This window comes from Furipterus horrens, unplaced genomic scaffold (genome assembly GCF_987537825.1).
Source record: "Furipterus horrens unplaced genomic scaffold, mFurHor1.1.pri manual_scaffold_6, whole genome shotgun sequence".
Classification (NCBI taxonomy): Eukaryota; Metazoa; Chordata; class Mammalia; order Chiroptera; family Furipteridae; genus Furipterus; species Furipterus horrens.
The window spans coordinates 16,755,623-16,768,218 of record NW_028327176.1 but is presented as its reverse complement, the minus strand read 5'-3'; the positions used below and the strand labels follow the sequence as shown (position 1 = coordinate 16,768,218).

Below are 12,596 nucleotides of genomic sequence, written 5' to 3'. Positions count from 1 at the left end.
GAAGGGAGTGTAGGGGATGGTGGAAAGAAGGGGAAAGGAGTAGTTAAAGAACATGTATGAATGACCCATGGACAGTGGACTGTGGGAGTGGGAGATGGGGCGGGACAGAGGAGGGCAAAGGGGGAAAAATTAGGACAACTGTAAGAGAATAAACAAGAATAAAAAAAAAAAGAAAACTTTTTATTTCTGTCCCAGGGTTAATATAACTTTTTTTTTTTTTACTTTAAGTTTAGATTTGTTGTTTTTATATCAGTAGATTGTTCCTAACATAATGCCTTGCACTTAGTAAGCATTAGTGAGTATTTGCTGAATTTTATTATATTTTTCTCACTTGACATGCAGTATTTGAAGTCATTGGGACGTAGAGGTGTTGACCACTAAACTGATGCTGCGGCTTATCCTGCTGAGGAGTGGCGGGGTGTCTTTAATGTTTGTTTTCACCAGAGCATGGTCCTTAAACTGGAGAGTGTGTCAGAATCACCTGGAGGGTTTGTTATGAGACAGCTTGCTGGGCCCCACCCCAGAGGGTCTGATTCTGTACTTCAGGAGTAGGGCTCAAGAATTTGCATTCAGTTTCAAGACTCCATTTTGAGGACCACCTCATGAAAGAAGCGCTTGTTTCTATTGCAGGTAGAAGATCAGTAAAGCCAAGGAACAAATGTATAGGAATAAGAAAGTATTAGTTTGATGTTCATAAGTTGGCTTTCAAGTGTCAGGTAGTTTTAGTTGTTGTGTCTAGAAACCCCAGGATATCTTTTATTAGAAAAGAGAATGATGTAATGCTTTCAGAATTGTGTATTAGTTTTCTATTGCTGGGTTAACATTACCACAGACTTGGTGGCATAAAACAACACATTTACTGTGTCCCAGTTTCTGTGGGTCAGGAGTTTGGGCTTTGGTAGGTGGCTCCTCTGATCAAGGTCTCACCTTCACTAAGGTGTCAGCAGGGCTGTGTTCTCATTTGGATCTTGGGGTTCCTCATCCAGGTTTGTGTGGTTGTTGGCAGGATTCAGTTCTTTCCAATTGTAGGGCTGAGGCTCTTGGCTCCTAGGGGTCGCCCACTTTTCCTTGCCACATTTCCCTTACCATAGGCCGTTCACATCGTTGCTCTTTGCTTCTTCAAGGTCAGTTGTAGACTCCTTGAAACTGCTAAGTCTTACATACAAAATGTACCATGAAAGTGGTATCTCTTCACCTTTGCCATAGTGTATCCTAATCAGCACTGTGACATCCATCATCTTTGCTCTATCCTGTCTTGTTAGAAGCAAGTCACAGGTTCCCGCCTCAAGTAGTGGAATGAACCATTAAGGGGAGTGGATTGATATGAGAGCTTGACTTGTTGGGAATTATCTTAGCATGTATCTGTCACAAACTGCAAAACAGAAAAATGTGTATTGGAGGATATTATAGGAATAATGATTTCAGTGCATTGGCTTTAGGTAGCCCATGATTGTATTGACATTTGAACCAGGAAAGGGTTTAAAACAAAGCATAAAACAAAGCAATCAATTTCACAGAAGTGTTTCTAGATGACTCAGAAAGGACTGTTTATTAGCTGTGTTACTCTCTGAACTTTATATCTCTTCATCTGTAAAACAGGAATACTCTGCGTTATCTGAGTATTTGATATCAAATAAGAGAACAGATATACAAGTAATTTTCCTTTGGAAACTAAATGTACAACATGATACAAATGTAAATGGTATTATTAATAGGGGAGGAGGAAGAGGAACTTCCCTTTATGAAGTTAGAAGTTGATCCAGTTTCTGGGGGGAAACAGATTTGGTGAAGGCACTTCTCATCAGTGATAGATTAATTCTATACCACTACTTAGAAAAACATGCAAAGTAGTTCATGCGTTTATTCATTCATGTGTGCAAACATTCAGGTAAGTTTATGGAGCTCGGTCTACTGTGTGGTAGAAGCGGAAAGGGTCAGGTGGGGAAGCTTTGTCTGTTCCCTTAACTGTCTATATCTCAGTGCTCGGTGAGTGCCGTGTTTGGGGGTGGAAGGCAGCTCTTAATACTTGTTCAGTGAATAACACTTTTTAACAATTGGGAGCCCTTGTTTTATGTTTTGGGCTTAAGTGACTGGCCTGGAGGGTTGGAATGCCATTGCTAAAGAGCTCCGCTGCAGGAATGGTAGAGCACGTGTTGGCCATCATAGATTCTGCCCCGATAAAGACTTAAAACGTAAATGTGTTTGAGTCATGAGACCTTTCAGAAAGGAACTGACCTCAATACCTTCCCAGGACCTTACCAGACACTGAGCTTTATTGTGCAGGGGCAGCAAAGGGAGAGACAGTTGACATTTCTTTTCTCTCTGCTGAGTTTTTAAGAGAGGTTGATAATGTGTTTATTTCATTTTAGAGATGTCTGGAAAGTTGTTATGAACAAGGTGTGACCTTAAGTCAATTCTTTGTGGCTATCTTGCTTTTTACTCCTAAAAACATGGGTACTTTTGCACCTAAGAGTTTCGGAAATAATTTTTAAAAATCGGAAATGTCATTTTGAGTTTGCTTACATCTCAATATGTGTAGTTTATGAAATATTAGCTTATATTCAAGCCACCTTTATGGATTTCTACAGTTAACTAAAATGTTTTACAGGTATAAAGTTTACGCTTCAGATGGGTAAAGATAGGCCTTGTATTAAAAGTCATTTGGGAGTAAGAGTCCTGTTCTCATATTGATTAGAAGACAGACAAAGCAAGGGAAATCTGCCAATGATACATAGTTAAACATTACTTGGGCCAATAGCCTCAATCTAATTAATAAGTTACCCAGATCTCTGTATTTAGTGCAAGGGTGAGTCAGTTCATATTACAGTATGTAGTTTTCTTATCAGTACGCAGAAGGGATTTAAAATATAGTAACTATATAAAGGAAATATTTTTAGGTTCAAGGAGGTGGTTCCATAATTTTTCATTCAATTAGACCCAGTTTCCTTCTTAAATTAAGAGACTCACATTTCTAATGTCCTTCTCAAAAATGGGCAGTTCACAACATATTTTGGAAGTAATTTAGAAGTCACTGTACTGCTCCTAATCTAACCCATAATTGTCTCTTGCCTGATGTACCATAATAGTGTCTTAACTGGCTTCATTTGCACTTTTGCCCCCATCCAGTCCATTGTCTGCACTGCAATCAGTGTGATCCTTTAAACATATAAATAAGGACATGCATTGGGCTTAGATAAACTTTAGCCCACTATGGTCCTGCTGGGTGGGGTCTGCGTTGGTCTCCAGTCTCATTTCAAACTACTTTTCCTTCCTTGCTAAGCTGTAGCTATGTTCACTGGCCTTCCAACAGTATTTCAATTATTTCTAGCTTTATAGTCTTGGTACATTTTGTCCTCTCCTCTTGGAAGGAATGTTGAGACTCCCCTGCCCTCCCCTCTACTGCCCCATGGGGGTGGGCAAAAGTAGGATTACAATTGTGAGTGGGTGAAACAATTTATTGTTATATTATTACTTATTAATTATTGTATTATTTTCCATATGAACAATAGAAAACCTACTTTGTATATTTTCTTTTTCTTTTCAGGTATAAATGATATATAAACACATATATTGAATATATAATTAATGAATTTTTACACATGTAACCACCACCCAGGTCAAGATACAGAATTATTGCCAGCATTTCAGAAGCTTCCCATTTGGCCCCTGTCACCCAACTACTCTTATGATTTCTTTTGGCATAAATTAATTTTGTCTGTTTTTGAACTTCCTTTAAAGGGAATCTATAAAAGAATGTTCTGATTAGTGTGTCGTTTCTTTGACTCACTATTCTGTCTCATACATTCCTTACCTGACTGTCTTCTCATCTTCTAGAACTCAGGTTAAGTCTCCTCTCCTTAAAGAAGCTTTCTCTGACTATGGTTAGGCACACTTCCTGCCCCATTATCTTCATGCACAACACCCTCTTTATTTCCTTCATAGTTTTATTACAACTTGTGATTATTACTTGTTTTCTTGCTTACCATCTATTTCACACCAGACTGTAGACTCGGTGAACACAGGAAAGAGTTTGGTGTTGTTCGCCATTCTCTTCCCAGTGGCCTACACAGTGCCTGGCAGAATCAAAGGCAGTCATGAATATTTTTTGACTTAATGAATGAATGAATGAATGGACTCTGCTTTATTTCCTTGTATTAAAGTAAAAAAAATTTTTTTTCAAACTTACTAATATTTGACAAAATGCTATGGAAGGTAATTCTGGATTTTGTTGAGACTTTATGACAATCTTTTATTGTGGGTAAAATAGAGTAACTGCTGGAGATGACAGTACAGAATTGGATACTCAAATAAAAATTATTAAATGTAGTAATAGCAATCTTGAAGGAAATGTTTAGAAGTTTTACCTTGATCAGCGAAGGCATTATTAGCACGACAGATTTACATACTGAGAGCTTTGGAAGGCCTAGCTATTACCTTGAGTAACTGAGTCTGACTGAAGAGATTTGGAGGGGATAGGTAGAAAGATGAGTTGAGTGTATCAGGCTGAAATGTCAAAATGGTAAATGTAGAGTCTTACACTTAGGTTCTAATAGTCAACCTCATGTTAGCATAGAAAAGGTGCCCTAGCAGTCCATGTAAGAGAGACCTGAGGGGCTCAGATGACTGTGAAGTTGTATGTAAGTCTGCAGTATGATTTTGTTGCTGTAGGAAATTAATCATATGTTGAGCATCAGTTAGAGAAATAAGTTCTTGAGGAACAAGGGCTTATAGTCATGTTCTTGATCTACTTAATGCACCACTTGAAATGCTCCTTTTGCCCTGGACCACACCTTTGTATGTGTTGGTTTAACAACAAATTGGATTGTCTGGAGCACAGGCCACCCTTTTTGTGAATAAAGTTTTATTTGAAATTTAAATAAAGTGCCATGCTCATTTGTTCACATATTTTCTGTGACTGTTCTCCTGCTTCAGTGGCAGTGTTGAGTGTTTGTTACAGAGACCTAAAACATTTCTTATCTGGCCCTTGACAGAAAATGCTTTTCAACCTCTGGTCTAGGAAACTAGGCCTACATGATGAAGGAGCTTGAAACCACAGCCAAAGAGGAGCCGCAAAAGGACCGTGGGATGTTCTCAGGTGAAGAGATTCAGGGGAGGCTGTCTTCAAATACTTGACGAATATTGTTTGGATGAAAAATTAGGCCTTTGTCTGCTTAACTTTATAAGGTTCTCAGATTTTGCATTAGAATGATTCTCTCAAACTCAGGCTATGGTCCTCTAGCATTTCTCCAAGGCACTAGCTTAGTCTGGCCCAGCAGACTGTAGATAGAGCCGAGCAAGTCACAGTAGACCTTCACAGTGGAGTGTCCTTCTGCTTAGGTATTCTGGTGTATATCAAAACATCATTCCAATGGAAAATAAAAATATATTTAGTCAGCCTTACCAAATAACCTAAGTCTAGTTTAACACCTTTAAAAGCTTATATTGTACTTGTTTTTTCACACATGTGGAAGGTTGAATCATTTTTCTTTCCTCCTATTGATTCCCAAGACGGTTTCAAGTTTCTTTGTTTATACCAAGTGATAAGTGACCTTAAAAAGCACTCAGGTGTGTAAGGCTAAAACACAGTGTTCTTTAGGTTTTGCTTGCTGTCTTCTGTAATCTCATCTTAATCTTTCTTGGTATGCTTGAGCTCATCAACTTATTACTACATGTAAACAAGTAATTTAGACAAACTGACCTTCTGGTATTTAATTCGTACATCCTTTTCATAATTCTGGTCTTCTGAAATAGAGATTTAGAGCTAAAACTTCAAAATTTAAAAAAGGAGCTTTTCAAATCAAAATACCATTAGTTAAGGACCTTTTAGATTTAATTCAAATTATAGAAAGTATTGAATGAGACTCATTCAGCAAATATTTGAATTAAGAGCATTGTACTTCGTTTATCATATTAGCAATTTGTGTCATTAGCTCTTCTTCTGATTTAGGCTTCTTACGACTTTTGTACTTTGCAGTCAGTGGTGGATTTGAAATGTGTGGCTTTCCAGTTTATCTGGCCTTCTGGCTACATCCTGTGGGTTTTGGGTGCAGACTTTTGTGAAGTGGAAGAGGCCAGGGCCTTCCCACCTTGTCAGTGGCAGGCCTTAGGGGTTCATATTGGTTCTGTGTCCTTAGCTCTGAAGACTTAAATTCAGACATCGTGTCAATTGAGAACTCCTTCATTCTGCAGAAGTTCAGATGTACATCTATTAGGTGGGAAAGCTTTGTAGACAGTAGAGAACCATGAAGTAAAAGTTGATTTTGATAAGAACAGTGTAATACTCATTTAAGTAGATTCCTGCTGAGAGTCTGGATACAGCGCCATAGTTTCTGGCTCTGGCCAGCAGAGACAAACTGTACTCTCCATCACCATTTTCTTCCCACAGTTTATCTCAGATCTTTTGTCCACATTATCCCATTTCAGTCAGAATGGGATGGAGAAATGGAGGCACTCAGATATGGAGTCTGTTGAATAAACGTTTGACTCTCTTTGCTTGCAGTATTTTAAAATATTCACTTTTTTGTTCCATTATACTTTTAAGTCTTGACACTCATGAGAAAATATTTCCTGCATATTCATAAAACATCCAGGAAGAAATTTTGATCTTTGTGATTTTTAAAAAAAATCAGATATTCAAATGCTTACTACTTACTTTGTATGCATACCAAGCATACATATAAAACCCAGTCAAACTTTTTCAAATATTTGACTAGTATAACATTGCTTAAATGTTAGCTGGACGAATTAGGTAATAGTCCCGCCTCTTGAGGGTGAGATTTGTCCCTTACCGCACCTAGTGGAGTACTCTTCTGTGTGTGTGATGAATAAGTCATCAACATCACTCTTGAAGTTTTACATATTTATATACAGATATTGTTAAAATTCCCTTTGAATTTTTTACTAAATAGCTCAATAATTGGGGAATAAACCTGATTACCAAAGAACTGTAACCTGTTAGTTTCCTTTGCTTATTTATGCAATCCATTTTCCTGCTGTAAAGGGATTGGCCATTCTTTTGGTGCTTAAACATATTTAATAATAATAATACTATCTAATACTTAGATAACACTTACTGTGGGCCAGGTACTATTCTAAGTGCCCCATGTATATTATTATATTAGCTTATCTAATCCTTATGGCAGCCCTTTGAGATAAAGGCTATCATCCCCATCTTAGAGGTGAAGAAACTAAGGCAGAGAGGTTAAGTAACTTGTCCAAGGTCACACAGCTAGTTAGTGCATTAATAATGGTATCAAGTGGTAAAACAACTAGATTCCTTTAAATTGAGAGGGGTGAAGTAGGATGAGAACATATATGGTTATGTTTAAATGCACACAGTGTACATTTTACTGATCCTGTATAGTAAGTGGAAACTTAGAAGCAATATAGATTTTCTACTGAAACATGGTAATGTAAAGGTTGATTGAGTAAAAAAATATCTGTGTATGCTTGACAGTTTTTGCCTCATTTATATTGTTCCTTCAGTTTCATTATTCAGGTAATGACATCAGGTAAATAGATATATTCTCCAAGTTACTTTTGTACTATTATTTTCAGTTAAGAAGTTCTGTTTGCTGGTGTTTAGGAGTTGACTGAATATTTTCTTTCATTTCTTAACAGTACAGTGCTGTGGATTCCAACCCACTCTCTCTGTATATCATGCATCCATTTTGGAACACTATAGTAAAGGTAAGATGCTTAATACGCATTCATTTACATTTTAGAAAGCCTTAAATATTTTTAACTGTTTTATGGAGTTTTACAGATGTGATGATCAGTTTAATAAGATTTCTAGAGAAACTACCCTTCCCATCTCTTTTCTCTTAGTCACATACAAGGGGGTACCCCCCCAAATTATCTTCTGGAAGGTGGGCCCCTTGTAGTACAGGCTTCCCCACTAGGTGAGTGTTATAGGAACCCATCTGTATCAGCGTACCAACTGGCGTTGTTGTGAGAGGCTGTGTTTGGCTTCAGTTTTTTGAAGACTTTGATCACGTTTGCCCATTTCATGATGGGTGATTTACGAGTGCACCTGCTCATACTGCTGAGTGTGTACAGCAGTTTTTGACCAAAAACAGCATGAACGCACGCCCCACCCTTCCTATTCACCCAATCTCACCCCAGTGACTTTTTTTGTTTCCCTGGATGAAAAAAGTCCTCAAAGGGAAATGTTTTGTCAATGTGGAAGAAGTGAAACAAAACTCGTCAGAAGCCCTACAAAGGCGTCAAAATCAATGAGTTCAAAAACTGTTTTGAGTGGTGGAAAAAAAGGCTCTCAATAGGTGTATTGCATCAGATGGAGAGTACTTTGAAGGTGACTGAAGTTTAAACATGTAAGAATAAATACACAATTTTTTATAAATAAATTCCCGATTTTGGGGGTTCCCCCTTGTACCTTTTGATTTATGTCATTGTTGAGATCTCAGTTTATATTCTGGAATTTATAATTTTGTAAAATTTTCTAAAATAAATGTAATGTTATGATCGTAAAAGTTTGTTGATTATAGAATTATTTAAAACAATAGGAAGAAGTGTTTTTTCCTATCAACTGGAGATTATGGTTTACATTTTAACATAAGTAAGTCCTGTATATGATCTTTTAAATTATAGCTTTTATTATAACTTAAATTTGCATATTGTTTTATGTGTAGACAGAGATATTTCTCTACTTTAATTATATTATAATTGTTTTGAAAAACATAGGTATTTCCTACTTGGCTGGCCCCAAATCTGATAACCTTTTCTGGCTTTCTGCTGGTTGTATTCAATTTCCTACTTATGGCATACTTTGATCCTGACTTTTATGCTTCAGGTAAGATTATTACTTTTAACATAAAATTTAAATTGTCTAAATAGAGAAAAATGATATGGTTATTTTCTGGTTTTATTAAGATGTTTATGTTTCTGAAAAGTTTTGGGTATAATGAGGGTATAAAATATAAAATCTAAGACGTGTTTTCACAACCTCTACGTATGTTTCTGTTAAGTTCTAGAAACAAACTAACTTGGTTATTTAACTTAGATATGATGTCCAAAAGCATAAGGTTTTGGTAAATAAAGAATAACTGGATTTATAAGATAGAGGATCAGGACTGTAAAACTGCCTGAAAATGAATATAAATAGAACCCCACCTACCTACCAATTCCAAAAATACTCCTTCCTTTTTTCTAGTTTTGGGAGCCTAATCTCATTTTCTAAAGGGAATGTAATGTCTCTTTCCCTCTGCTCAGCATCCTTACTTCTAGTAATTCCTAGTTTCCTTTAAAAATGGTATTTAGACCTTTAAGTATTTACTGACAAAAGTCTGGATCCTTATTGGGGAAGATAGGAAAAAATCACTTTGGGGAAGGCTGTTTTCAGCCTGTTCCCACCTGGGACTCCAATGTCTCCTTTCACACGTATTTCTGTTTTAACTATCTGCCACACCCAGCCTGTGTCCCAGGCAATGGGAGTGAGTGTGGAGCATATTTGGGATCAGGGTGGATAGTGGGAGACGGGGTTTATCTTTACCTTTTCATCCAGTTGATGGAGTTAAGAGGAATAGAAAGATGGAGGTAGATAAGTATTTTTTTACATTCTAAGTTAGAGAATTTTTTTTCCAATAAGAATACTTATAAGTGATGTAGCCAGGAGTTTTAGTGTTATAATTCATCTGTGTTCTGGGTTCAGCAGACTTTTGTGGACTAGCCTGGACAGATTAACAATTACTGAAAACATTGTTTTTTGTAGGAAAATTTGGGGTTCTGCTATTATAGAAATTCTGAATTGATATACTTAACTTTATCAACTGAAACTTTTAGCCATAGCTTCTGTACATGTAATAAAATGGTAATTGACAATCATAAAGTACCATATGAATAATAAGTAAGATTAAATTTCATTAAGCATGGTTTTGATAAATTTTTTTTAAATTTATATTTTAATCCTCAGGACAGCCTCAAAAGTTTAGTTTCGAACTAGAAATACTATTTTCTCAAGAATATTTACTTAGTTATTAAGAGAACTAAAAATATGTAAATATTATATATATTTTCTCAAATCATAGAACTTGAAGGACCAAATCAACCATCTAGTCAGGAGAGGTTAAGTGACATATGCAGGTCACAGCGCTCATTGATTACAGAGCAGGACTGGAACCCAGGTCTCCTGATTCTTTTTTTAAATTGAGTTTTTAGGGAGAGAGAGGTAGGGTGGGGGGTAGGAGAAACATTGATTTTTGTTGTTCCATTTATTTATGCATTTATTGGTTGATTCTTGTATGGACCCTGACTGGGAATTGAACTTACAGCTGTGGCATGTGGGACAATGCTGTAACCAACTTAGCTACCCATCCAGGGCCAGCCCTCCTGATTTTTAGTTGTTCTAACTTAGAGTGAAAATATGAGGTCCAGACATTTCATTATGATTCTGATGCCAGAATCATGCAGTTGAGGTAATCTATCTATACCCAAATCTGAAGGTCTTTTATTTAGCTAATTAATGTAGTAAGAGTATAGGTTGAAGGCTAAGTACATGTTCGTAGAATAATCATAAATAATAAGAATCAGATTAAACACAAACATTTTTTAGAACTCCAAAAACATTGTTTCATTCTACATAAGTAATTAAAAAAAATTCACTTAAAAAAAATATTTTATTATTTATTTTTAGATTGAAGGAAAGGGAGGGAGAAAAAGAGGGAGAGAAACATCAGTGCGTGAGAGCTACATTGATCGGTTGTCTCTTGCATGCCCCTAACCAAGGACCTGGCCCACAACCCAGGCATGTGCTCTGACTGGGAATTGAACCAGCGACCTTTCAGTTTGCAGGCCGGTGCTCAATCCCCTGAGCCACACCAGCCAGGGCTACATAAGTAATTTTTAAGTAAAGATGAAAAATCAGTCCTGAGTTATGATCTCAAAATAAATGTTGTCTATGAGGGGTTGGACAGTTACTTCATGTCTTCCTTTTTTCAGTGTTTACTGATAAATTTCAATATTTACCTAGTTCTGAATTTAAAATATATTTTAAAGTGCCCTGGCTGGTGTGGTGTGGTGGAGTGTTGTCCCATAACCGAAAGGTGTTGGGGGTTTTGATTCCTGGTTGGAGCACATACACCTAGGTTGTGTGGGTTCAATCCCCAGTCCGGCACATGTGCGAGGCAGCTAATCATTGCTTCTCTCTTTCATCGATTTTTCTCCATCTCCCTTCCTCTTGCTCTAAAAAGCAATGAAAGAATGTCCTTGGGTGAGGATTAAAAAGTAGTAATAATAAAATAAAATATATTGTATTGTAACTTCTATTTAATAAATAGGAACTTTTTTCCACTGATTGTACTTAGACTGTATTAAACTCTGATTTGCTTTCCTTTGCAGCACCAGGTCACAAGCACGTACCTGATTGGGTTTGGATTGTAGTGGGCATCCTCAACTTTGTAGCCTACACTTTAGGTAAGAAATTGGCAAATACTCGCTTTAGTCAATGGCTGGTGAATCCGTCAGCAAGGATAGCCACCTACTTAGTTAACATTTTATCCTGTGCTTAGTTCATTTTTACTGGGGATTATTAATATTCTGTTCTGTTTGACAAATATATTTTTTAGTTTCTCTATGAAAAATATTGTCATTTATTGCTAGGGGATTTAAAAGGTAAGATAGGAGTTGGCAGACTACCACTTGTGGGTCAAACCGGCCCATTGTCTATTTCTGTAAGTAAATTTTTATTGGAACACAGCTATTCTCATTCCTTTTTGTATTGTCTATGGCTGCTTTCCCACAACACGGAGTTGAGTAGTTGCCAATAGAGGTCGTATGGCTGAGAATGTTGAAGCTATTTATATCTGGCTCTTTATAAAAAATATTTGCCAGCTTATGGAATATGACATTATTTTTGCCTTAAGTTTGGGAAGCAATATGATATACCAAATAATTACTGAATACTGAGATACTAGATAGAGCATGGTGGGAGAACAAATAAGGAAGTGGTCAGTTCTTATTTGGTGGAAGGAGTGGTCAGGAACATCTACTGTAATAGGCCATATTGTCTATTCTGCCAAGAGTGCTTTTCATTGAATTATCTGAATGACTTGTCCTGCATTCTCTTTTTATTCTTTCCTGCTTTATTTTTCTCTTAGCACTTAAAATCATATGACCTAGTACCCATTTACTTGCCTACCTGTTTGTTGTCTGTCTGCTTAAAAATATAAGTTTCTTGAGGGTGGTACTTCATTTTATTCACTGCTATGTACCCAGTGTTAAGAACATAGTAGGCACTCAGTATATAGTTTTTAAATGCATGTGAAATAGCATTCTGTGACTTCAGGTTGCTTAGATCTCTTCAGATAAAAATGATTTACACTCATAAAAACCAGTATGATCTGGTACATGATTAAATGCTAACATGTGGGTGACCAGGACTGTAATGAAGTCTAGAAGAATTAGAGAAAAACCTTAGTTACATATTTAGGTAGAGGATTTTGTGCATTTGTTATTAAAGACGAGAAGGTTTTAAAATTCTGTTTGGTTGCCAAGCACTGCAGGAAGAGTAGGGGAAAGACTAGGGTAGCCTGTGGGCTCTGACTTTCAACGTTTAGCATTTCATAAGAGCCTTGTGACAT

General features: G+C 36.7%; 1 protein-coding gene across 1 annotated transcript in view; it reads left to right on the top strand.

The window, feature by feature from the left end:
- The window catches only part of SELENOI (selenoprotein I), a 43,515-nt gene that overhangs the window by 8,999 nt on the left and 21,920 nt on the right, over positions 1 to 12,596 (top strand). Inside the window, exons 2-4 of the mRNA XM_090281067.1 lie at positions 7,621 to 7,689; positions 8,704 to 8,812; positions 11,356 to 11,430. Coding sequence (XP_090137193.1) covers positions 7,621 to 7,689; positions 8,704 to 8,812; positions 11,356 to 11,430 — 253 coding nt within the window. The remainder of the gene's footprint in view (positions 1 to 7,620; positions 7,690 to 8,703; positions 8,813 to 11,355; positions 11,431 to 12,596) is intronic.